Source organism: Nymphaea colorata, chromosome 8 (genome assembly GCF_008831285.2).
Source record: "Nymphaea colorata isolate Beijing-Zhang1983 chromosome 8, ASM883128v2, whole genome shotgun sequence".
NCBI classification, from domain to species: domain Eukaryota; kingdom Viridiplantae; phylum Streptophyta; class Magnoliopsida; order Nymphaeales; family Nymphaeaceae; genus Nymphaea; species Nymphaea colorata.
The window spans coordinates 16,162,645-16,188,792 of NC_045145.1; the positions used below are offsets into that span (position 1 = coordinate 16,162,645).

At 39.9% G+C, this 26,148-nt stretch overlaps 3 protein-coding genes across 3 annotated transcripts; 2 read left to right on the forward strand and 1 right to left on the reverse strand.

The window, feature by feature from the left end:
• The first annotated feature begins 739 nt into the window (after positions 1-739).
• LOC116259123 (cytokinin hydroxylase-like) lies at positions 740-4,184 on the forward strand. The gene is made up of 5 exons (XM_031636768.2): positions 740-1,111; positions 1,220-1,449; positions 1,556-1,797; positions 1,940-2,315; positions 3,520-4,184. Exons 1-5 carry the CDS (start codon positions 835-837, stop codon positions 3,934-3,936), a joined length of 1,542 nt encoding a protein of 513 aa, XP_031492628.1. The 5' UTR covers positions 740-834; the 3' UTR covers positions 3,937-4,184.
• A 5,792-nt stretch (positions 4,185-9,976) lies between these two features.
• LOC116258476 (homocysteine S-methyltransferase 1) lies at positions 9,977-14,896 on the reverse strand. Its single transcript, XM_031635643.2, has 7 exons — positions 14,625-14,896; positions 14,490-14,546; positions 14,143-14,348; positions 13,620-13,749; positions 11,561-11,764; positions 11,382-11,453; positions 9,977-10,482 (listed from the first exon to the last, which is right to left on the reverse strand). The coding sequence occupies exons 1-7, from the start codon at positions 14,808-14,810 to the stop codon at positions 10,330-10,332; spliced, it is 1,008 nt and encodes a 335-aa protein (XP_031491503.1). The 5' UTR covers positions 14,811-14,896; the 3' UTR covers positions 9,977-10,329.
• Positions 14,897-18,271: 3,375 nt separating this feature from the next.
• On the forward strand, positions 18,272-19,067 carry LOC116259188 (uncharacterized). Its single transcript, XM_031636867.2, has 2 exons — positions 18,272-18,536; positions 18,636-19,067. Exons 1-2 carry the CDS (start codon positions 18,366-18,368, stop codon positions 18,903-18,905), a joined length of 441 nt encoding a protein of 146 aa, XP_031492727.1. The 5' UTR covers positions 18,272-18,365; the 3' UTR covers positions 18,906-19,067.
• The last annotated feature ends 7,081 nt before the right edge of the window (positions 19,068-26,148 follow it).

Below are 26,148 nucleotides of genomic sequence, written 5' to 3' on the forward strand. Positions count from 1 at the left end.
GAAACCTGCAATACTCACAAAACGTGAAGAAAAATAACTTGAGAGTGCAGTATGTCGATGCAGGCTTCTGCTAAACCACGTTTAAAATTTACATGTTCTCTCATTTTTTCTTCTTCGTTTACAATGGACAGTTTCTGGTGTTTTTAACAACTATTGTTGGTGCGTTTAGCCACAGTTTTTAAATATTTACCCATTCAGATATGTCCCTGGCAGCCGGCACATTTTCCTTTACAAAGTAAATGAGAATAGACGCGCCATACAATGTGTAAATCTGGTATGTTGGCCCCCTTTCGTGCAATTTAAGTTCAAAATTTTTTCCATCCAAGAACCTTCCAGGTTACCTTTAATTTCCATCTTTGGGTATCTGCAACTAACCAAGTTGCTACTTACTATATGCCCCACTATAGAATGACCAAATCTAGGTGCCATGATTCTTATCAAATATAGCATCTTAGGGAAAAAAAGAAGAAGAGTAAATGGGGACAGACAAATACGGTGAATTTTATGATTCACAAGACAAAAGGGCTAGAAATCTCGTAAAAGAGTTGCCTTTTGAAGGTTGCGTGTAGCTACAGGCGGAAACGCACGGAGGTTCCTTTAGAGCGAGTCTTTTAAAGTTTTACCCATTTATTTATCATTTCCCGATGGCTGCTGATGCTTATTGGTTTTCAGTTATAATTCAACCTGTAGATGCGATGCGACCTCTTTCTCTCTCCCTCTGCCTGTCTCTCTCTCTCTCTGGTATTCCGTATATAAATAGGACGAGAAGGCAATTAGAAGAGGGTGGTTTTTTGGTGTCTTTGCTTTCTGATAGGCTATTGTAGAGTAGAGATCATGGCTGCTTTCTGGCTTATTCTTCTTTTGTTGGTGGCTTGTTTGGTGATGAAAATTGCGATAGAGATCATTTCCGTCTATTGGCTGACGCCTAGGCGCATCAGACTTGCCATGGAGAAGCAAGGAGTTCGTGGTCCTCGGCCATCGTTTCTAGTTGGAAACCTCTTCCACATGGCCGCTCTGGTCAAAGAAACAACTTCCTCTGACTTGGTCTCTGTTCACCATGACATTGTTGATAGGCTGCTGCCACATTACGTGCTCTGGTCTAGACTGTACGGTAAGAATTGAGAACAGACGGTAAAAAGAAAGTAACATATCTAGTTGTTTCTCCTTTCCTTTTTTTTTTTTCTGCATACCATCATGGTTAATCGATCTTGATTTACAGGAAAAAGGTTCATATATTGGTGGGGTGTTGAGCCCAGGATGTGTCTGTCAGAGACAGAGCTGATCAAGGAGCTCCTATCTGCAAAAAACAGTCAAATATTCGGGAAATCCTGGCTACAAAGGCAAGGGTCAAGGCATTTCATTGGTAAGGGACTATTGATGGCGAACGGTGAACAGTGGCTCCATCAACGCCATTTAGCAGCTCCAGCATTTCAAGCAGACAAACTCAAGGCAAGAGAAACTGAAATAGAGTGAGCAATTTACATGCAAGAACAGTGCTCTATAGGTTGATTTTCTCTTTGGTCTAAGTTTTTTCTTGGGTTTTTTTTGTGGACAGAGGCATATCGGATATATGATAGGTTGCACTAACCGCGCACTGGAAAGCCTGCGTTCAAGAGTAGAGTCAGGCCAAACAGAAGTTGAGATCAATGAGTGCCTCAATCAACTTACAGCAGACATCATCGCAAGGACAGAATTTGAAAGCAGTTATGAGAAGGGCAAGAAAATCTTCCAACTTCTTACTGATTTGCAGCTTCACTCTTCTAAAGCTAGCCAGCATTTGTGGTGCCCTGGTAGCAGGTTGGTCTCTTTCATCCTTCACCATCTTGATGATATTGTGGTCACTCTTTATTCTTTTCTCTATTTTTTCTGCGTACTTTTGGTTCTACCAGACAGGTTAAAAAATAAATAAAAATTAAGCCTTGTGCTTCATATGTTCCAGGTTCTTTCCAAGCAGATATAACAGAGAGATCAAAAGGCTCAAGGTGGAAGTAGAGACGCTATTGACGGAGATCATTCAGAGCAGACGTGAAGGGAAGGAGATTGGGAGAAGCGTTTCTTATGGCAACGATCTCCTTGGACTGTTGTTGACAGAAGTGGATAGCAAGAAATCTAACATCAACTTCAGCACAGAGCATCTCATGGATGAATGCAAGACCTTCTTTTTTGCTGGTCATGAGACCACTGCGCTGCTTCTTACTTGGACAATCATGCTGCTTGCTTGCAATCCTTCATGGCAAGAGAAAGCCAGGGAGGAAGTATTGCAAGTGTGCCAAGGATCGCCTCCTTCTGCTGATCATCTCTCAAAGCTCCCCTTGGTAAGATTTCCCAAAGAAGGAAAAAAAAAGTCATAAAGGAAAAAGAGAACAAATTGAAGACTCAAATCCCTACTTGATATTTTGTTTCTACTGCCAACTGCTCCACAGTATATTTTAGATTTTCTTAGGAGGATTTTAGACTAACATCATTAATCAAACCTGCTCCCATGGAACTTTGGCAACCTGTGTTTTCTGGTAATAGATAGTCAGAACTAAGCCGCAGTCATGCTTAATTAGATTTCTTCTGAAAATGGTCCCGATCCAATATGGAAAAAACCAAAGTGATCGGTAATGCTCGACTACTTAAGGATTTAAATTGAAGCCCGGTGAAAAGTGTTAGCCCCAGTTGCCCAGTGATATATTTCCATCCAGCACATGTTCAGGTGTAAAAGGGTCAGATTTGGTTTAGTGTCGTTATTATTGGCGGCAGCACCTTCAATTGGGATACCAATTATTTAGCTTATTAATTACAGCCTTTTATACCATTTAGTCACAATCAAGTTGTCTGCTATTAGAAGCGAAGATGCCATGTGGAAGGCAATTTTTACAGAGGGATCCACTGGTTGCTATTGAGAATAGTGGCCATGACAGTATTTGACGGCTACAAAGCCTTGTTGTTGACATGACAAGGACTATCCTTGAACGTGTACCGAGCAGCTTAGACTCCAGTTTATTGGAGTTTACTTCGTTTGCAAAACGCAATAATTTAGAAGTGATAGAGCGAGAGAGAGAGAGAGAGAGAGAGAGAGAGAGAGTACATACTGTGCTTACGATCGTCATCCTGGTGTCATGCATGCTTACCTCCATCCAAGTGGCCCCTCCCCTCGACAGGAAGGAAGAATATTCTAGCTAGCTACTTGATCAGAAACTTGGAGCCCACTCTGTAAGGGCTGTAATGGTGGGTCTCTCCCTATAGAACAGAGTCATGTGCCAATGAAGTGGAGGGCCTATGAACTCACAAAACCCTTGGCATTCAATATGGGGCAGTGGATGCCTCCGTGTGTGTGTGTGTGTGTGTGTGAGAGAGAGAGAGAGAGAGAGAGAGAGAGAGAGAGAGAGAGAGCATCTGGTTTGTTGGTTGGTTTGTTTATTTATATATTATTTTTATTAGTTTTATGCATGTAGAGACAGAAACAGAAGTAAGATTTGGTTTTTTTTTGCTTTTCCTTGGAGGTATATGACATGGTTGTTTTATGATGTGCAGTTGAACATGATTCTGAACGAGTCGCTCAGGCTGTACCCACCTGCTGCACTCCTGCCCAGACAAGCCTTCGAGGACACGAAGCTCGGGGACCTTAACATTCCAAAGGGTCTGTCCATATGGATCCCTGTGCTGGCCATCCACCACAGTGAGGAACTGTGGGGGAAGGATGCCAATGACTTCAATCCTGAGAGGTTTGCCGCGAAGTCGTTTGCGTCCGGCCGTCACTTCATGCCCTTTGCAGCTGGGCCCCGGAATTGCATAGGCCAGGCCTTCGCTCTAATGGAGGCCAAGTTAGTTCTGGCCATGTTCCTCTCAAGCTTCAGCTTCACTCTCTCGGAAAACTATAGGCACGCACCCGTTTACGTCCTCACGTTGAAGCCTAAACATGGGGTGCAGATCTACTTGAAACCTCTTTAACTCTTTTGAGCAGCCTTTTTGCCTGTCTTTGTAACCAGGTTTGGTTTTTACGCGTGCAAGTGGCTGCACGCCGTAGAAGAAGAGTGCGGCATACAGAGCTGGCCTCCTTTTATATGATTCTTGCTCCATTACTTGCTAGACCGTGGTTTTCTTTTCTTTTCTTTTCCTGTTTTCCTGCATAGCTTAACTGTGCATCTGTTTGTGGACTCTTCTAGCCATGACAACCAAAGAGGAAATCTTTTAATGAATATAAAATTGGTCTTGGAAGAAATTAAATACAGGAAGCAAGCACACCAGGATTGGATTGATGATGTTTCTTTCATCAGACGCCCAAGCGAGGATCCTATCCAGCATTCACTGTATGGCAACATAAGTATTGCTCACGGATTCCATTTGTCTGGAGTCGTTTTAATAAAACAAAGGACACAGAACACTAAAAGATGGATGCTTGTAAATCACAGACCAACCCACATGCAAAAACATGAAGAAAAGAGCAGAAACATGTTCAAAGTAATTAACATGTTCAAAGTAATTCAATGCTAGCTTGCAAAGATGACAACAATGATGAAGGGACCCTCTTTTCCACTCCCTCTCTCTCACAGTGGCTTTATCCGATCACCAGTTTGATTTGGGATCTGTTTAGTCGAGTCCGATATCCGCTGAGCTTCGGTAAAGATCGAACCTGAACACATAAAATGTCAGTCAGATCCAAATTTAGTTCTCAAAAGTGGAGTCTAAATCCGAAAAAATCGAATTCAACTACGAAATCTCTCTCTCTCTCTCTCTGTCTCCCATTGGAAGGCTGCGAAGGCCTTTCTTCGTGTTTATCTTCATGATCATTCTTATAATGTTGGTGCTATAAAGCATACAGATAAATCCTTGGCTGTTCCAATCAGAAGCAGTGCAATATTGAAAACGATAGGTGGTGGAAGATGTGATAAGACAGGATACAGCCAAAAGATAAAACATCATGACTCCTACATCACACCGCCTTTGCTTCTTCTCCTTTCCCCAATTATTTACTCGAGCAAAACCAACAACGTCCGGCGAACCAATAAAAAATTTATGGGATAATCATAGAACGGAACCATCCAAGGCATATGCATATTTTATCTAATTCCTAGAGAAGCACTAGAAAACGATGCCAACTTCCCTCATGATTGCACATTCAGCTTTTATTTTAAAAAGTTGGTCCTTCCTGCTAAATATATTTTGCACGAGTGGGTTCAAGTCAGGGAAACTGCTTGCAATTGTTTATAGCATAAGGGGAGGCGTTAAGGGCACACGTATGGCCATTACTTTTCTAAGTCACAATAAATTTTGACGAGATGATGAAGCCGTCATTTCACTGAAATTATCACAACCTACCTACTGCCACTGTTTGTTAGCAGTAGTACTCCGTATACTTGGTTGAGCAAGAGGCTGAAACTAATATGATTTTTATATATACTGACATGCACCAATTTGCTATATAAAACTGTTTGCATCAAATTAATTTGCTACCTGTACTATTCACAAAAGCTCTTGGGGTGCCTACTCCGTGAAGCTGCCAGGCACTGAAGCAAAGTACCAGCTTTGATAATAATAATAATAACTCTCTCTCTCTCTTTCTCTTTCTCATTTTTTGCCTTTTTTCTTTTTTAGGCATCTTTTTTGTAGCTTCTGGTGACGGCTTGTCACCTATTTTGGTAATTACAGTTTCATTTCATCGGCCTGTCTTGAAAGAAGCAAAATGTTTGTGGATTTGTCTATCTGAGTTTCGGCAGAAAAATGTGCTGATTCTTATATCCCACCATTCAATATATAACACACCCTTCCATGTAATGTATTGGATGGCTGTGATTGAACGAGTTCAAAATGGCAGGAGGATTATATATATATATATATATATATATACATGGGGATTCAAAATATCGCCTCCCCTATGCAAACCTTGTAGACAACATATTCGAGGTTGAATTCACACTTACGACCTAAAAAGACAATACTTTCCAACAGGATCTAAATTTAGAGTCTTTTGTAACAAAAATTCATGCTGTTCAAGTTTAATTCTGTCATGCTTGCATTGTATGTGTGAGAATAACGGATGCAACTGATATATTGATATCAGATAGCAAGTTTTGCCTTCTTTAAAAAACGCACTTAAGTTTTCGTGAAGAACGAGAACATGCACAACTAATCTCAAAAAATTCAATGAAAGTTATACTGCTTGCACAAAGCACGCACTCGCAAAGCGAAGCGAAGCGTGAGGGTATTTTTCACGGGATATTGCTCAATTTAAGTGGCTAAACGTTAGAAAAATTTTCAAGCATGAGTACGTTTTGCTATTCAAGCAAACGTCCATTGCAAAAAGCTCACCAGTTTATGCTGAAACTCTCTTAAATCATAAGCACCTGATAACTAATCATGAAAGCAGGGTCGAGGGCAGGTATGAGCACTGTGTGGGCAATTGCCCACACATGCTTATAAAAAATTCTTATTTCATATTGATGTTTGAGGAAATTTTTCTTCATTGAAGTATTAGTGCTCCTTAAAAGTTTTAAATTTTATAATTCTAGTGTCCGATAACCACAATTTTCTGGCCCCATTCCTGCATGAAACGATTAAGGATACCAAGTTTTGTTCATGCAAATATTTACTTTTTGCTTAATTAAAACATAGTTATTGGTATGTCACAATATTATTTAACTATCTTCAGGAAGTGCCAATAACTTTCTTATCATATATATGCAACATACATGGAGACAAGAAAATAAAAAGCTGTGGTTTCTAATACGTACTTGCATCTAAAGCCAAACCCATGTATCAAAAGGGGCACAGTCTAATGCGGCAGGCATGATCCCTCTCGCGTCAGATGCCAACTTGCAGAACCTGATCAAGTTGGCGTCTAGGAGCCATGGTAAGAGTTAAGTATCAGTTTCCACCCTTCAATTACCAACGCGCAGATAATGCAGCAGAATACAGATTACCTACGATTTTTTATATACTTACAAGAAACACAAACTTTGAGGCATCCTTTTCCATCTTGCTTATAACTTACTTGTTTACTATGTGTAGGTAATATCTTTTTATTTAAAAGGGAAGCAGCATATACCCATCTGCGTATAAGAAAAAGTAGGAAAGCACGACTGCTCTTTTGCATGCACATAGAATTTTGGTCCTGTGATTATAATTGACAAGTTAAAGCGCTAGTTTAGTCTTTAGAACCCCAAAAAGAGAACAGATGATTTGCCACATGACCCACATCCGGATGGAATTGAAACTCCTCATCAGCTGAAGAACCCGTTGCTGGCTTTTGCTAATTCGCCGGGAAGAACTATCATCTTTATAAAGTTTCCACTGTTACTTACGTAGCTTTCTAGATATTGAAGGTTTACAATCTGTGGAGATCCACCCAAATCTTGGCGAAGAAACGTCTAAATCTGGAGACCACTTGCATCCCATTGTGCATCTGCTTTTTCTGCTTTTCTTGGCAACAAAAAGTGAGCCCAGAAGATTAGCACATGAATGCGTGATAAACTTTGAGATCTTGATCATCCCCCAATCTCGAAGACATGAAAGCAATCATCGAATCGCTGGTCTTGAGTATGACATCAAAGAAACAACTTTAACGTTTTCCAATAACAAGTCGATCATTTGGTTCACGACAAATTTTAGGTTTTCATTGGCCTCATGTGTAGCTTCCATCCGAATTGAAAGATGGCAAATTAATAAATTCGAAGTTGAAGTTGACGTTACCATCGTGCGTTTTTCTTATAAGATTTACATGAAGTTCTCTCTCTCTCTCTCTCGCTCTCCTTTTTGCGCATGAAGCATGCCTTAGAATTTATTATTTGGTTGACTGATTCCATCACTATCTGTGGGAGACAAAACGAAATGCAATGCACTCATGACAAGTGAATGTTGTTATCTTCTCACTATATATATCTGTGTGTGTGGTGGACATATGGACATAGTAAAGTCAGATAATGAACTTAACTGATAATAACGAACTCCAAGACAATTTTTTTAAAAAAGTACTTAATAATGCAACCCGGGTAAGGGGAATATGTCTGTAAAAGAAGAGCCAACAAGTGCTCAACCAATTTGCCTAGGGGTTCGGACTTGAGACTTTCAATTGAAGGAGGTTAAACATTTAATATTTGCTGTGTTTCTTGGCACAAAGTACATGGTGGTTGCATCCACAGCCGATGGATGGGAGGAGTTGCACGAGGAAATTGCTGTCTGCTTAACTGACCTTACCATCGGAGTTAGATTGAACCAAAAACCTTGGAGGAAACTGGTCTGGGTGAAATACTTGAAAAAGAAGCGGTTTATGGTGCAGGAAAAGCAAGAAATCTTGCTCTTGGGTTCGTAAAGGGATCTTATGTGGATGGTCCTCAATCAAAGATGAAAAGCAATGGAAGATTGATAGTGAAGGAGAAGTGATGCTTTGAAAAGTGGATTGGGATTTAGGAATTGCCATTGAATAAATTTTGAGGTGAGGATTAGCAGCTTATTGTCAATTGTTTTATTGATAAGGATGAGCTTAACTCTTAAGTGGATGAGTAGGTCTTCAGCGTTGCCTTTCTTATTAATCTAGGTAATTTCTTGTAGACCTTTCTGTATGTTAAGGTCAACAAAGCATTTGAAATACACCACGGAAGAAGCATGGAAATTAAAAATGACTTCGTAGGCTGTTGCTTAGACTGTAATTTAACTCGACTGGCAGATCAGAGACCAGCAAATTAGTTAAGGGGGAGACATCGAATCATGTTTTCTCTTTGTAAGAATGCTGCTGCTATATGTAATATGACAATTTATTACATCCTATCTCTGTGTCGTGAGGGTTCCATGCGAAGACAACCAATGAACTGAACTAGTAGTGGCCTTCTCAAGAAAAAATTGAAAAAATCAGCGACGGTGATCTCACAGATTTGGTGTGTTTGAAATGAAATGCAAAAGGCAGTTCTAATGGCTTCCACAATTTGATGGACAAAACTATTATAGGGAAACTTTCATTCAACAAAATGTGAAGAGAAAAGATTCACAGAGCCCGTGATGTCTAGTTAAAGATCGATCTCAGTGTTTAGTTACAATGTTCTCAGATTGTTAAATTCCAAGATGGCAACTGCCGTCAAATAGCTTCTGCAGTTAAACGTTAAACCAGTTAATGAGAAGGCCTTTTGGAATATCAGACGACATCTTGCGGCCAGAAAGTGAGGTCCTTATATTGTTGTGCTTGGGAACGATAGCCGTGTTGTGCTTTTGTCTAACAACGCCTCATGACTGAATAGATCCCAAGCTTTGTGGAGGAAGAAGACCTGCGTTAACTGCTGGCAAGGAGATTTCTGGTCGCAGATGCAGAAGAGGAAAATTTTCAAATTCCAGCCCGATGGGATCATTTCTATAACTTTTTGGTCTTCGACAAAACATTGGGCAGAATCAGCCAATCAAGGAGTGACTAGGCTGACAATAGATTCGGTTCATCTTTGGTGTAGTCATGATTTGGTAAGAAAAACAGCCTGAGAACTGTTCACCTGCAAGTTTGTATCAAGTTAGGGCTGTAGACTTGCATCTAATACCAGCTTGCCGAAACAGCTATTAGGATTTTTCCTTGCTGATTTTCCAGACAGCATTATCCTTTCTTGTTCTCCTTTTTTTGGAAGGAATCCTCCAAGGACCAGCACACTCTAAGGGCTTATTATACCGAAGGTAAACCCTGACACACCATCATTACAAACCTATAATGCTCCAAATGTGCAGAGGTAACTAAAACAGGTTACAGCGAGGCTTTAGGAAGGAAGAGAACCCCAGAGCCGTTGCCACCTTGAGCATACTTTAGTGGTGCTCAACTTTATGCACTTTGATCTTGTGAGTTGTGATGCACCTTTTTTCAGCCGCACTGCAGCAAGTACACATTGGCCGACTATGTGAAGCAAGAACCTCAAAGGCGCTGCGGAGAAAGGGCGTGCTTCAGAGATGGGTTTCGCTGGTTCATACAGCTCTCATTGCAGTGACGAGGGCAAGAAATTACAATACCAAGCAGCAAAAGAAAGAATAGGAGAAGGCATTTTTCCATTTAGTTGTGGGAAAATTAGGAACCAGAATTTCTCGAAGCTGCACTTCTATTTGCTTTTCTTTTATTGCAACCCGGGAACTATGGGGTTATAGCAAACTTACAAGAATGAAACAGAACAACGTTTTACTTGACTACTACATCTAGTGACGAAGACAGCATCATAATAGGATTAAGCTAAGATTTTTTATAGGTTGCAAAATTTCTCTTCTTCATGTATCGTAGACTGGTAAGTGCCTCTGCAGCTAGCAGACATTATTTTCATCTTGAGAAGCTTGCAGAGCAGATGGAATTTTTGGCAAAATGTTGTCAGGAAGGTGATTCATCATCATGCCCTAGTGAAACAAAGCCTGCTCCTTAAGACCTTTTGAAATGGCACAAACAGTAGAAGGGGTAGTTCGGCAACATCCACCGATCAGATTAGCACCTGCTTCTTGCCATCGCTTGACAGATAGCTTGAATTGCAGATCATCAAAACACTTGGATGGCTGCAGACAAAGAAATATATATATTTTATACACACACAAGGTAACGCATGCACACCATTAGTTAGGAGTAAGAGCAATTTAAATAAATTCATCAGAATCAGTAGTACAAGCTCTGTTTAGATGATAAAACAATTATTTAGTCACAAATCATCACTATCCACCAACAGGACTACACAAAACCAAGAGCATGCTTCAGAACCATCAGATTGGGAGAGAAAACAGCCTTCGCCCCACCTTGGACATAAATTTCTTTCCTTTCTAACTGCAATCTACATTCTAACGATACCGTTCCTTTTAAGATATCAACCTCCTACTTCAGCTGATTTTTTCTCTAAATCTCTCGTCAACAGCAAGTCCATTCACCCTTCATCTTCCATATGGGCTCTTGCTCAGGTGGACCGCACAGATCATACTTGACCACATCAGGGTAGCCCAGTCCTTCTCATTTTCAATAAAAAGAATTCCTAGTAAGATTGGTAGCAACATTTAGGCTTTAAGCTTACAAGGCATCAATATCCTATGGCAGTAATTCTTTCCTGAAAGGGGGCATGCTATTGACTCATAGACTAAGCTGTCAAATCAAGGTTGGACAAAGATCATTCAAGATCCAAAAAAAGTCTAATTGGAATTAGTCACCCTGTCTTGGTCTAAGTTGGTTGACTACAAACAAACAAATATATAAATATAAATATATATATATATATACACACACACACACACACAATGAACACACATATAGTGACCAACCAGTCGATCATTTGGAACATAGGTGGTCAATATTCAATAACTGACTTAACTGAAGGTCTAGTGGGATTTTGACAACTAAGCTCACAGATGAACATAATTTATCCAAGTAGTTATACGAACAAAAATATCTGATACAAGGTATTGGGATTTACCAGCCATCGCTTCGCACAGCCATCCCATACCTCACCACTGTTAGGGTAGACAACTATTGCCTTTTCTGTCAACTAAACATTAGAAAAAAATGATGTTAATGTACCATATAGAGCATAAAAAGGGAAAAATGTCAGACAAACATCAAAGTGCTGGAAAGAAATATATAGCCAATAATTACCTTACGAAACATAAGTATAAGGTTCTCTATAAGATGAGGAGGTGTGCAGTTGATACCAACGGCGTTCACCTTCTCACTCTTATTTAGAATATCAAGGCAATCTTTGAAACTTTCTCCAGAGGCAGCATGCTCCCCGTCTATGGAGCTAAAGCAAATCCAAGAAGGAATAGTAATATTTTCTTCATCAAGCAGCTCAATGCAAGCCTGCAAAAAGTAACCTTTCTAACTATTTGAGATCTGAAGATTTATTATTGTACTAACTACTATAACAGTAAAAAAGCTCAGTTCCTTTTTGTTATTAATAAAGCAAAGGTAAAAAAGTAACCTTGCATTGCTCAGAACAACTACAGTTTTTAAAATGGCTACATTGGGCCTGTGCAACTTAAGAATGCCAAATGTAGAAAGGAATTTTAATCACCAAGGATGGTCAAGAATTTAATTGTAAAAAAAATCAAGTCTCGTCAGGGACACCTATAATTTTCTGTCACATTCATTTAAATATGGTATAATAAGATTCCCAGCTAGGCCAAAATTTTCCACATGAACAATAACAATATGATTTTTTTTTCTACAGAAAAAAGGAGACGAGGAGAAAAGTGAAACATTTCTTTTATCTGAGAACTCTAACATCTGGATACATGAATCTGCAAGTTCTTGATATCAGGAGATTGCTTGATATCAGTAGGTCTCCCTAGAAGATGAAAAGATTCAACATGCATCTATAGACAAGCCCACGTAGCTAAAATTTTAACATCTTCATAAGTCAGTAGTTTACGTGCTAAGGTGTACTTCTGCCCCCACAGAGCATGAGAATGAGGTTAATTCTATATAAGCGAAAGGGTCTCTTCCCAATGGACTAGGAGACAAAAGCTTAACTAATAATGCCCAGATTAGACCTGCATTTACGTACAAAATCATGCATTTCATATAAAAGTGAACTTAAGAAGGGTTTTGCCATTAACATGTCTCTATTGTGTAACAAGCACTTCTCACTCTGCTGCAAGAAACAAGTGCTATCTTAACCAGATACCACTTGCTAACTGGTATGAACAAATAACCATTAGCATCTTGCAAAGAAAGCTCTATTCATCAGTTATGCTCACCAGAGCAGTATAGAATGACATTGGTTTCTAATTAGAAGATTTTACGCACATTTAACAATGCAAATTATACTTTCAAGACCCTATTGTTCAATTTTAATGCTGAGGGAATTTGCAGCATTCAGGCATTCCAACACATAGCAGGGAAATAAATGCCTTTTCTGAACATCTCTCGTCCTATGCTGATGAAGAATACATGTTGGGAGTTGGCCATGTGTAACATTCTTATGTGTAATTTATAAACAAGCTGAGCTACCTACTTGATAGCCCTCAAACAGAAGGCAACTACCAAATAACTGAAAATCCAAAACCCATTATTTGGTCAACAAAACTGCATACTTGCTCTTCACACTTGGAACTCCAAAATGACAGAGTAGTAGTTTATATCTTTTCTGTAACTTGTTGGGAAAGTGAAATGCTTTGTCAAGCAGAAACTGGCATATTAAATGTTTGGGCAGGTTTTAGTTCCACACTTAAGACTTCGACAACAATTTACGTTAATTTACCTATTTCTACATGTTGTTACTTAACGGTTAAGAAACAAGTCAGAGGTTTGCCCGCCCTCTACGACAATGCACACAATTTTTAACAACTATCAAACTTAAACCCCAAGTTGAAATAGCTAAAAACAAAACTTTTCCCTTGAGACTTCAGATAACGTCCCTTAGGGTAGATACTGGCATACAACAGGCTACAAGAGGGTGCTAGCAATATACGTCACAGAGCATACAGGTTAACAATCTATACAAACAACTAGAGTGATTGCACGCAAATGATGCAACTATCCTGATTACCAAAACCCAACTGACAAAGAATCAGAAAAAAAAAAGAGCTTTGTTTCAATCAAACATGTCAGGGAAATCAGTTTGCCCGAGCAACCGAAGCCGTTTTCCTTTTTATTTTTTACAAAGCAGCAACCAATCCATATTAAAAGGACCTGGGACAAGAAAACACAAAACCTGAGCTTCGAGCTTGTTAGGAATTGTTTCAAATGCAAGCAAATCAGGCCCTGCCTCCACAAGTACTTGCAGACGCCGCCGGTGAAAATCCTTCAGCTTGTCCAATGTCACACCATGTCCATAAAGCCCACTGCAAACAGCATCCATTTTTTAACAATCTTAAATAAGAATTTTAAAATGAAATGGTGGTGGGTGGCCCTACAAGCCTACATGTTCCACATGACAAATGAGAAAAGTCAATCACAGATATAGAGAAGGTACCAAAAGATCCAGAAAATCTTTTCCAGAAAACGGAATGTTTTCACAACATAATACCGAGACATTGAGAAAATGGATGAAGATCGAACGATTAAAAAAAAAAAAAAAACAGAGAACATAGACCAAGGGGAGATTCGCAAAGCGCCCAATCAAGAGATACGCATAACACATCATAAAATGCAAAAGATGGGCACGTAGTCAGGTCGATTCCTGGGCATACCGATTAAATAGCATTACCCATTAAAAACGAAGGAAAACCCGTCACCTGTATTCGGAGCCATCCGCAAGGTACGCTCCGTAGCTTCCAATCGAAGCCGCGACCAGAGGACGATTATGACCGCGCGGAGGGACTTTCTTCACTGTGCTCCAAAAAGAATCTCGCGCATCGCGAGCCAGAGCTACACTCTTCCGCAGCAATGACTCCGATGCCTCCATCGACAGCCCTCTGCTCAAGAATCCTGGGATTGTTGCCTGCGCCATATTCATAAAATCAACAAAAAAGAAAAAAAAGAAGAACAAGTCCACGATGATGACCGTGAATCAAATCGATCAAATTATGGAAGAAAGAAATGTTCAACTTTCGATGAAAACGACGATGGCGCTGTCCATCACCTGATAAGAAGAAGTGACAAGAATGTCCGCACCTGCCTCCAGATACTCCACATGGACCTGCAATCCCACCCGGGCAACAGGTCAGACAGAGAAAGAGATCAAGCGAGAGAGAGAGAGAGAGATAGCGAGAGAGACCTGTTTGATGAGGTCAGGATTGGTGATCAGGCAGGAGGCGCTCCACAATGGGTCGTTGATATTAGCGCCATGGTGTTCCAGCCAGGTGGCGAACCCACCGTCCACCACCGCGCACCCGCCGGCCCTCTCTATCAGGTCCTCCAGCACCCTCGCCGCCGTCGCCTCCCTCCTTCCCTCCTTCACCATCCTTTTTCAGACCGAAGTCGATCCCACAGAAGAAGCGCGAGAGAGAGGGAGAAAGCAAGTTCCTGGCGGGGAGACGAACGGCTTGAAACGGAGAAATATTTATGGCGGGAGGATCGCGGTGTGAACAGAATGGACCGAGACGCGGTTTAGTTACACGATTCATTCTAGCGTCCGCCGGGGACGATGAACGGTTCGGTTTCTTCAGTGTTTCAGACCCGGTCACCCGTTTGGATGGTTTTCATCTTTTCTTATTTTTGCACTCCAAAAAAAAAAATGCAGAGGGCTTGAGCTTAGGATGCAAACGGACTGGACACAGGTCCAGTCCTCTCTGACCCGAACATAAAGCCAACGAAAATTGCGGAAATCAAATCCTTTGGATTTGGCAAAGAAATGGTGTTGCAGAGACCCAGTTGGTCTTACCGGTCCAGTCCAAATCCATTTCAAGAAAGTCCACTGCCAGGTCGACTCGTTGCCTCGGCGGTATCTAGATCTTAGATCCGTCTGAATCCGACAAGAAGTCCAAAACCCACAAAGAATCATCAGGTTGGATTAATTAAACAATTTCGGAATAAAGCACCGCGTTGCCCAACTTTTCAGTTGGATCCAGATCCAGCTCCAACATGTTCAGGGTCTTGGTTCGGATCTACAACAATAACTTTGTCTTACTGTTCCATGCATCAAACCCATAAGTTAGTTAGGTTCATTGGTGGACGCTTTCTCATGCATCTAACTTAAAAATTGGTTAAGATTCATCGAGGAATCATTCCCAAATATAACTTCGCTCCAGATCCAGTCTCGCTGGATGATGTGAGTGTGACCCAGGCAAGCCTCGTAGTTTTCACAAATTTAATTAAAATATATAAAATTAACCCATAAATATGAACAACTTTAGATAGGTATTTGACAATATGTTTCTACATTTGGCCGTCGTTTTCATGCATGAATAGGGTTTCTAATGAGTGGATCCCACCGGGTTTAGAAAGTCAGATCTCAACTCTCATCGCAATTTGGATTTTGGTCCACCAACCCCAATCCTAACCAGACTCAGTTCTTTATATTTTCCACCAACCTTGACTTGGACCGTGTGGCAAGCACAACCTGCTACACGGGTTTTCAACGGGCCCTGATTTGGATTTGGATCCACAGTTCAAGTTTTAGATGTTGGTAATGGAGGGTGCTCTCGGAGACTTAGACTTACCTGTATGTGTTTGATAGCCTTGGATCTACGGTTCAAGATTGATACAGAAGAATCCATATTAGATGAAACAAACTTATCTCAATTTGTGGACTTAAGATCCACATTGTATTAAAAAAAAAACTGCGGATATATAGTCAGAGAGAGAGAGAGAGAGAGGGGAGATTTATGGTTTTAAGATCCCCATGGATCTATGGTAGCCTTGGATTTCATTAAATTTCGATGGTTTTAACGTCCCAATGTTTGGACTGGAGCTGGTTTTCCTCTAAATATTCATTAGATTTTGATGCTTTGGATCTCAAATATGAGTTTGATATAAAATCCTCTATTTGTAAACTTCACTATTTTCAACAAACAGTGGATTTCAGCAGTTGTAGATATCGTGTCCATGTTATATGTAAAAAACCATGCATTCAAGACCATGATCTGGAGGTCATTCACATTGGATTTCAGATTTAAAGTAAATAAATGTCAAGGATACCTCGGGGTAGAAAGAAAAAAAAAGTAGAAGCTTCGATTCTCAACAAATGAAATACTTTTTCTACTCACCTGAAAACAATATGCCGCAGATAAAAAACCTAACTATTTGCTAGTGCCAGTTTTGTTTGTGACCAGTTTGGTTAGGAAATCATTTACAGTGACTGGTTTGGTTTGAAAATTGTTGACTGAGTCGTTTTCCGTTACCAAACAAAGGAAGTTGGTGGCGAAAAATTCTCAAATCTGGCAAAGACAGTGACAGGCAGTCGTTCGGACCAAGCCACTTGCTTGCCGATCCGAACCCAAGCCATCTACATTCTTACCTACCATTGGGAAATGTCTATTCTAACTTCCCATTTGACTTGTTATATATATATATATATACATATTAGCCGCAAAACATTCAAACGATAGTTTATTTAACTTGAGTCATGAAAATTTCAAGGTGTAGGGTACCCAGGAGTTGTGATGAGTAGGTTCCACGATCTGCCAAATTATGTTTTGACAAAAATGAACTGTCTAAATCATCTTAGTCATCTGTTTGGAGGATAGATTGTCACTGTTAAGAGTAGCAATCCCATTGTTTTTATCGAGTCTTTGTTGGGTGAGTAGAAGAAGTATTTCATTTCATTGCTCAAGAAAAAAAGCGGAAGCCCCACTTTTATCCTATCCCCTTAATGTACCAAGCTTGCTTTTGGTGTCTTGGAGTTATGCCCTCGCTATGCATATCGGTTTTAACGCATAAAAAGTTGATGCCTCCAGATATTGAAACAAAGGCCGACTAGCAAACCTCGTGCCAATATCCTATGAGATTCTTAATGGTCCTTAACCTTAAGTGAGTCCGCCAAGAAAATGTAAGCACCCATTTGAAACATTTTGCAATGATGCAAACTGTATACCAGATGAGTGAGGATGATCCCTCGAAGAGAAATATCAATATAAAAATAGACTACCAACCCAGCCTTACTACTGCATGGGCATGTCAACGAATCAGATTCAAATCTTATTCTCGTATCCAATGTTTAATATGCACGTATAGTTGGGTTTGCATTCAGATTCAAATATGAACAAAGAACAATCTATATCACATCATAATCGAATCCCAGTTTACACATCCGAATGTAATTTTCAAATTGACATCTGAATCTTAATCTGGTGTTTAAACTAAATCCAAATGCGTTATGAATATTGGAATAAGATATTTCTTTTTACAGCCATAACTTGAATATGATCGGATGTCATTTCTTGAATCTGATTCCTTAATTAGATATCAATTTTTTTTTATATCACTTTTTTTGAAAGCAGTTCAATGACCTAGATCAGTTTTTTTGACATCTCCAGCCAGGCAATTGGTAATTAATGATAGCATAAGAAGGTGATTGCCCCCACCTAATATGTGGCTTGGCTACTGCATGAAAGAAATTCATTAGGGATGCAAATTAGTTGAATTTGAATTGAGATATACTTTTAACCATCTCTGTTTTTTCCAGAAGTTCATATATTCAGAGTTGAATTCAAATTCAAAGATGAATGAAAAAAAAGTCATATAAATTCGATTTCACAAAATCCGATTCAAACCAAATGTCGTTTCTTAAATCTAAATCCAATCCGATTTATTTAGTAGGATGTGGTATGTCTGATTTTTTTGGAACGGTTCAAACGGATAACCAACCCAAAACTAGCGAGGCAAGTGCGAGTCTCTTAGTGCCGTGTCGGAACAAGCACGGGCACATCCAGCACGAGTCCACTATCATGTCGAACCAGATTGGGCAGGTCCAATGGTTCCTGGGTTCTAGCCCGGAGCTTCTACTCTCTCTCTCTGGGTGACGGTTCTTGGTTGCCATCGACCATAAACGATCGTGTTCGGCGCAACGGTGGAGGGAATGAGAGGGCGCCTCAGTCCTTACCATCGTCGTCCGCTGGTGGCCTCCATCAGACGGAATCCCCACGGAGGAATCAATCCGAATCCACCACCATCGATGAATTCTCTCGCCATCGCTGCCTCCTCTCGACCTGCTTACTCAAACTCCACCATCAACATGGCCGTCAAGACCGTAGGCTTCTCTCTTTCTCTCTCAGTCCCTCCCTCCCTCTCTCTCTCTCTCTCCGTTGGTTCGCTTTCTTTAATTGATTCTTGGTTGGTGGTGGTGCAGGTGAAGGTCTCCATCAAGGGGAGGGTTCAGGGTGTTTTCTACAGAGACTGGACGGTACAGAACGCCAGGGAACTGGGCCTGAAAGGATGGGTCAGGAACAGGTGGGACGGTTCGGTGGAGGCGCTTTTCTCTGGGGAGCCCGACTCTGTGGAGGAGATGGAGAGGAGGTGCCGACGCGGGCCCCCTTCCGCCATGGTTACGGCCTTGAACGTCTACCCTGCTGATACCGAAGACCCTGGTCGATCCTTTGAAAGGAGGCCCACTGTGTGATTCGCCATCTCTCTCTTGGGGTTTATTTTTGCCTTGCTTGATGTTCATAGTTGTAACTAGAGCTAATCGAGAAGCAGTGTGGACCGAAACCTGTATGTAAGCTACTAACAGTTCGTAGAATATGTTAGGACCATCCTGTTAATATATTTGAACAGTTTTATATTTTTCGTTGCCTGCTGGTGATCCATCGGAGAACTTTAGCCTTCCTCTATTAATAATTTTGGTTTATTTATACTTGCTTCCTGTTTTTCTCTTTGATCTGCGTTCTCATATCAAGATTTCCACGGTTAGCACTATTATGACTGAAATCTCACGGCTTTATTATTAATGTTTGTGAGGTATATGCGTATGTAGTCAGTGTGGACACTCTGAGGTATAGCAAAAATTGTAAGGAAAAGGAGCTTTAAATATTTCTTTAGTTATTAATCATCTCCGCATTGTCATTTAAACCTTATCCCAACTATATGAGGTTAGCTTTACGATTCGTGTTTATAATTTCATTCCTGTGTAAAGCTAAATACTAAAGTTGTTCATTTATGATCCTTCATATTGCTTCCTACTGTTTTTTGTAAGCTTTCATTTGTATTCCCCATTCTGTTGTCCCCTCTTGGGAACGCTTTTCTACTGATCCCATAATAGGTTTGGGAAAAACTACACATGTACATTTTCTTTACCATCATTGTTCTAAACTTCTCTCCAAGTATCTTAGACATTGCACATCAATAGCCAACAGAAATGATGATGATCTTTGTGTTCCACCTTCAGTTGCCTATATAGTCTTGCCTTGTGAAAAACTCAGTCTTCACCAATTTGCAGTATGTTGTATCTTCTTTTGCATCTTGTATTGCCATCAGTCTATTTTTTTAATTCTTTCCTTCAAAAGTTAGGAGTAATGTGCTCTTGCAAGGGGTTTCTTAATTTTTCCCCTGACTAATGTGATAGCCTCCAAGGCTATTGACCGACTGGTGTGGGGGAAAAGAGGAAGGGAACGAGAGGGAGAGAAATCAAGAAAGAGAACAAAACATCACACTAGCTTGCATTAGGGCTAATCATGCCCAGAAAGAGATTACAGCATAAAGCAAAGCGGGTCCTTACTAAGGTCCTGATCCAAACTGACTAAACATAACCAGTTCCTAATAAACCCAAACATAACGTAAAACAGTACTAACAGAGCCTAAACTAAAACAGAACCTAACATAATGGTAGAAAAATTGGCAGCTATTGTCTTCTTTACCAATAAATACTCCCTAATTTTCTTGATTTTGTGCTTTATGTTCATCACTGATTGATTTGTTTGTATAGTTGTATGTTCATCACTGATTGATTTGTTTGTATAATTCCACAGCTCTTCTAGTACAACTGTACAAGTGGTCTATGGTACATATTTTCTTCTGCTGAACCATGCCATACCTTTATCCGAGCCAAAATCATCACTATTGACATTTCTGCCATTTCCACAGCTCTTCTAGTACAAGTGGTTTATGATACATATTTTCTTCTACTGAACCATGTCATACCTTTATGCGAACCAAAATCATCACTTGACATTTCTCCCATTCAGTATAAGTCTTCCAAAAATTCCCTTTTTTCTTTTCCCTCTTTCTTTTGTCACCTTTTTCTTTATCTAGTTTTGGTTATCAATTCTAGTTAATGATAACTGTGTAAATGTTCCTCTGTTTTCTTGCTGTTTCCTCATCCAGTTTGTTGATCTGCACTTATTGTTCCATGCAAATGCCTATGCTGACTTTTTTGATATGTCTGCTGGATACTCCTTATTGTCATTCAGCAGGTGCTCCTTATTGTCACTCAGCCTATGTGGTCATCCATCTTCTCCCTAGAATCATGCCTTTCATGTATTTATAAGGGAAAAGATGGATTTCTATGGAGCATCATATTGCGAGAATGAATTTACTTTTTCCTGTTACCTTCCAACTAAAGTTAATACTAAAAGGAGCTTTGATATTTCTCAAGTTATTAATCATCTCCGCATTGTCATTTAATCCTTATGCCAACGATATGAGGTTAGCTTTATGATTTGTGCTTATACTTTCATTTCTGTGTAAAGCTAAATACTAAAGTTGTTCGTTTATTATCCTTCTTATTGCTTCCTACTGTTTTTTGTAAACTTTCATTTGTATTCCCCATTCTTTTGTCCCCTCTTTAGAACGCTTTTCTACTGATCCCATAATAGGTTTGGGAAAAACAACACGTGCATTTTCTTTGCCATCATTCTTCTAAGTGTCTCTTCAAGTGACTTAGACATTGCACAACAATAGCCAACAGAAATGATGATGATCTCTGTGTTCCACCTTCAGTTGCCTATATAGTCTTGCCTTGTGAAAAGCTCAATCTTCACCAAATTGCAGTATGTTGTATCTTCTTTTTGCATCTTGTATTGCCATCAGTCTATTTTCTTAATTCTTTCCTTCAAAAGCTAGGAGTAATGCGCTCTTGCAAGGGGTTTCTTAATTTTTCCCCTGACTAATGGTAGAAAAGTTGGCAGCTAATTCTTTACCAAATACTCCCTAATTTTCCTGATTTCGTGCTGTATGTTTGTCATTGATTGATCTGTTTGCATAATTCCACTGCTCTTCTACCACAATGGTCTATGGTACATATTTTCTTATACTGAACCATGCCATACCTTTATCGAGCTCTTTTATTGAACCATGCCATACCTTTATGCGAACCAAAATCATCACTTGACATTTCTCCCAGTCAGTATAAGTGTTCCAAAACTTATCTTTTTTCCTTTTCCTCTTTCTTTTATTGTCTTTTTTTTTATCTAGTTTCGGTTATCAATCCTAGTTGATGACTGTGTAAATGTTCCTCTGTTTTCTTTGCCGTTTCCTCATCCAGTTTGTTGATCTGCACTTATTGTTCCATGCAAATGCCTATGCTGACTTTTTTGATATGTCTGCTGGATGCTCCTTATTGTCATTCAGCAGATGCTCCTTATTGTCACTCAGCCTATATGGTCATCCATCTTCTCCCTAGAATCATTCCTTTGATGCATTTATGAAGAATAGGTGGATTTCTATGGATCATCTTATTGCGAGAGTGAATTTACTTTTTCCTGTTACCTTCCAACTAGAGTTAAGGTGCTGATTGTCTTGTAAACACCATTGTTTAGTTGTTATGATTGAGAGAAAGGTGCCGGTCACGTGCATGAGGGATCTGTAGGTCTGGTGAGGATCTTTGAAGCTGAACTCAAGTTTGTCATTTTTTTTCTCTTGGTGCACATTCTGCATGCGATACGTATGACAGAAAGGAAAAATAACATGGGAAAGAAGTGCTAGATATATTTATCAGAAATAGCAGATGCAGATTTTACGTCATGCTCAAGATAAAATTCATGGAGAATATGGTTTTGAAATCTCATGCTAAGTTGATGTGCTGAGACATGAAAATTCTGTTTTGGGCATTATATACATTCCCTCATTCTGCTAATTGGCAAGACTAATTTGCAGTTTCCTTTTCAGTATTAGTAAAGACTTTTTATCTCATTCCTCCCTTTGGGATGATAGAATGATATGGGTTTACATTGTTTGTCCAAGATTAGCTGTATGACATGAACCAACATCTCATTTCATGTTATTCGCCATAATGTGCAAATGAGTCAGTTTGTTGGTTTAGTTAGAGATGTGATATATAGCCTTCAAGGTTCAGGACATTTAAATTCCCTGACCTCATTCTTATCTTCTGCCCTTACTATATATTAGAGCACCAAACCATCAACGTTTATTGTTTAAGGCTGCTTGCCTAGAACATAGGATAGGGTCAGAAATCAGAAGTCCGATTTTCTCCTAAAATCTTGATCATTATATGTGGTCACATAAGACATTATTTCCTCTTCTGTTAATTTATAATTCCTAAACAAAGTTATTTAGCTAGCTGAGCTTCCTTCACCAACCCTCTTCTTTGTCCTAGCCGTCCGTGACGAGTCCGGGAAGCCTTTTTCGGCTTGCTCCGCACAGACTACACATGTGGAGGCTCGCTCCGCGTAGGCTGCACTCGTAGTGGAGCAAGGGCTACACAAGTGAGGCTGCACTCGTAGCGGAGCAAGGGGCAGTGGCAGAGCCAAAAAATTTTGGCCGAGGGGTGCTGACCCATTTCTAGCTTAATGGGCACAGATCCAGGGTCTGAGTGTGGGCACCACTGCCACATGTAGCTGGACCATAGTCCAGCTCCATCACAATAAAAACTTTCAAGGGCTGGCACGGGCAGTGGCCCACATCAGTTACACTGTAGCTCCGCTACTGTCACCAAAGTCTATATCTAGAACCTACTTATTGTTTTTCGCAACTCTATATGCAGAGTGGTCAACATGCTTCCGTTCCCCCTGTCCACCTGTAAACTTAGTTAATATCATAACTATGTTGCCATTACAGTAAAAACCTTAACTTTCAGATATCATGTTATTTCCTGTAAGTCTCTCATTCTGAGTCAAAGAGAGCATATTGTAGTGGTTCTTAAACCCATTTTACTGCTAAGTTACTTTTGTTCATTCTATCATTAGATTACCATGTCGATTGCATGGTTGAAGCAGAATGCCAGATAAGAACTAGTTATGAGCTCTTGAAAATAAGGAGGATTAGAAATATATCATTGGCTTCATCCAAGTATAATGAGAAGGAACTGAACACCAAATAACTAAAACTACATTCGACACCTGACAAAGATTGAAGCCTGAGATAGAGGGAAATATGCAACTTGAAATGCTATTACCTCCATATTTGTTGGACCTTTCTGATATGTAGGGGTCCTACCTGTTGTTTCGTAGCTACTATTACTCAACTCCTTGAGACTAGTTGGAGAAGGCATGAAAACTAGCACCCATGATTGCCCTAATATATCTAGACGCCTGGGCTATAATATTGCAGTATAGGCACTTCACACGCTCTAGGAGGCCTGTGTTTGCATTGACCTTGCTCAGTCACTCAAATAGAACTATTTACTGAAGATTTTCTGTTTGAGAGAAGAATGTTGTGCTGTAATTTTTAAGAAGCCTTTTACCCTCTATATTTGGATCAAATAAAAATGCTTCCTTCCTGCGTCCTGACATATATTTTGTGGTTCTGCCCTGCTCTTTATAAAGTTCACTGCAATATTTGCATTGGGAAAATCCTATCATGTAAGATATGTATAGGACTTGGTTGTTTTATCTTCTCGATCAACCGATTCCCGCCTCAGTATTCTTCATCTGAAACTGCTTTCGTGTCCAATGTTGAACTCTGTACCTAAGTTCATCATGGCGATACATGGTTATGTTGCATCCACTTGGACGCCTCTTCGAAAACAGTGATCAACTGCACTGCTTAATTCTGAATTACTAAAGCCAGAAGTAGGCAAAGAAACTGCAATTCTAACTTCCATCATCATGATAACTGGACAATCATGGCACGCACTGCCTTATCTGGGCGCTGCTTGTTTGGCAGGGCAACGAGGATTTATTATCCAGTCCATTTAAGTTGAAGAAAGAAAAGGAAAGAAAATCACTCCAGGCCGCATCAAGCAATGACTACCTGACGCATATAGTCCCCCACCTTCACCTTACTAGCAATAAAGATTGGATTAATCGGAAAACCTTGCACAGGAAGGCCGTGTATATTGTCATGGTGCACATTTATTAAGATTGTTACGGATAGAAGTGGTCCAATTGGGGTTGCAATTGGATTGACACTATTTTGGGTTTAACAAACAATTATAACATACATATGGCTACCGACCTTTATATCTGATGGAAATTGTTTGAGTAATTGATTTTACAGTAAAAATGAAGGTAAAAAAAAATGGAAATATAGATGTGTTTTGAAGAGACTGAAATATCCTTTGAAGGAACAAATGAATGTGTTTCTTTAATCAAGACTTCCTTCTTTTGAGGGATATTTTAGTCTTTTGAAAATACAATTAAGTTTCTATTTTTCTAATATAATTTCCACCATATGATCTTATTAAAATTAACAACGCAAATAGTTCGCATCCAATTTGATATGTGAGGGTCTGGTAGTTAGTTAGCAACATGTATATATATATATTTTTTTTCAGCCCCATCTGGCGACCTCTTTTTAACTTGTGTACCCCGAGTGTACACGTACTGAGAGTCCAGATGATTCTTTTGGCTAAATCTCACTCTCATTCTCTCTCTCTCTCTCTCTCTCTCTCTCTCTATATATATATATATATATATATATATATATATATATATAAAATAATCGCTGCCTTGATCGGCGTTAGATTCGGTTTGTACGTTCATTCAATAATGCCGCAATTGGAAGAAGAGTACCCTTACCCAATTGAAAGAAAGTGCTGCGACTGCACGCAGCAGGTTGAAAGTCAGAAATATCGATCGCCGGAAAAAAAAAATAAAAGGGGTTTCAAGTATGCAAGTGCGCGCTTTGCCAGCCGGATTGATGCCAATAAATTTGCAGTCAGGCAGTTTAATAACCAGCAGGCACCATCTTCCTCACCCACTTGTCCAGCTCCTCTACATCGTCTCCAGTTTTGAATGCCTGTCTTGTCCGCCATGAATTTTCAACAATGATGGACGAACCAATCGATGCGGCCGCTAGCATTCACCTTCACATATGGACTCCCCCGTCCTAATGAAGAACTTGAAAAGCGAGGTCCCTCTCAATGTTTTGAAAGATGGATTTTGATGGAGTTGACTAAAATGATGATTCAATGAACGGCCCTCTGCTGAATTCATTGTGAATAAATGTGAAACAGTTAAAAGTAAGCATAAAATCTTTAAAATCATTGAAAACCATGAAGGGATGACATCCGGCATGCTGTATCCCTTTATCCGCCATTAGATCGAATCAACTTGGCTCAAATTCAACTAGAAAAGTTGAATTCAAGCCGATTCTTATGACAATTGTCTCTCTGCGCCATTAGGAAAGCTGCTTGGTGGAGTTGACAGTTTGACACATAAAAGCTTTCCAGGAGTAAGGTTGCTGGGATCGTAGTTGACTCGCCTGAAGCTCCTGTAGGCCAATTAAGATGGAAAAAATGTCACCTAAGAACTTTGCAAATGTGATGAAAGCAACTCTAATTAATATCCACAACAACATGCACCATGTATTGGAAGAAATTGATTCTTTTCCTTTGCTGAATTGCTGGTGCTCTTCCTCTCCCCAAAGGTAGTTGAAGGTGATAAATGAAGCGTTTGCTTCTCTCTCTCTCTCTCTTAAATTCTTCAGCAAAGCTTCAAGTGCTTTTGTTGTGGAAAGAAATTTCTTGG

Excerpts from the sequence above, each read along its gene's own strand:
- LOC116259123 (XM_031636768.2), top strand. The coding sequence starts at position 835 with ATGGCTGCTTTCTGGCTTATTCTTCTTTTGTTGGTGGCTTGTTTGGTG. Across the intron at positions 1,798-1,939 it reads TTGTGGTGCCCTGGTAGCAG|GTTCTTTCCAAGCAGATATA; the intron begins GTTGGTCTCTTT and ends CATATGTTCCAG. Across the intron at positions 2,316-3,519 it reads ATCTCTCAAAGCTCCCCTTG|TTGAACATGATTCTGAACGA; the intron begins GTAAGATTTCCC and ends TATGATGTGCAG.
- LOC116258476 (XM_031635643.2), bottom strand. The coding sequence starts at position 14,810 with ATGGTGAAGGAGGGAAGGAGGGAGGCGACGGCGGCGAGGGTGCTGGAG. Across the intron at positions 14,547-14,624 it reads ATCCTGACCTCATCAAACAG|GTCCATGTGGAGTATCTGGA; the intron begins GTCTCTCTCGCT and ends GTGGGATTGCAG. Across the intron at positions 14,349-14,489 it reads TTGTCACTTCTTCTTATCAG|GCAACAATCCCAGGATTCTT; the intron begins GTGATGGACAGC and ends AATATGGCGCAG.
- LOC116259188 (XM_031636867.2), top strand. The coding sequence starts at position 18,366 with ATGAGAGGGCGCCTCAGTCCTTACCATCGTCGTCCGCTGGTGGCCTCC. Across the intron at positions 18,537-18,635 it reads TCAACATGGCCGTCAAGACC|GTGAAGGTCTCCATCAAGGG; the intron begins GTAGGCTTCTCT and ends GTGGTGGTGCAG.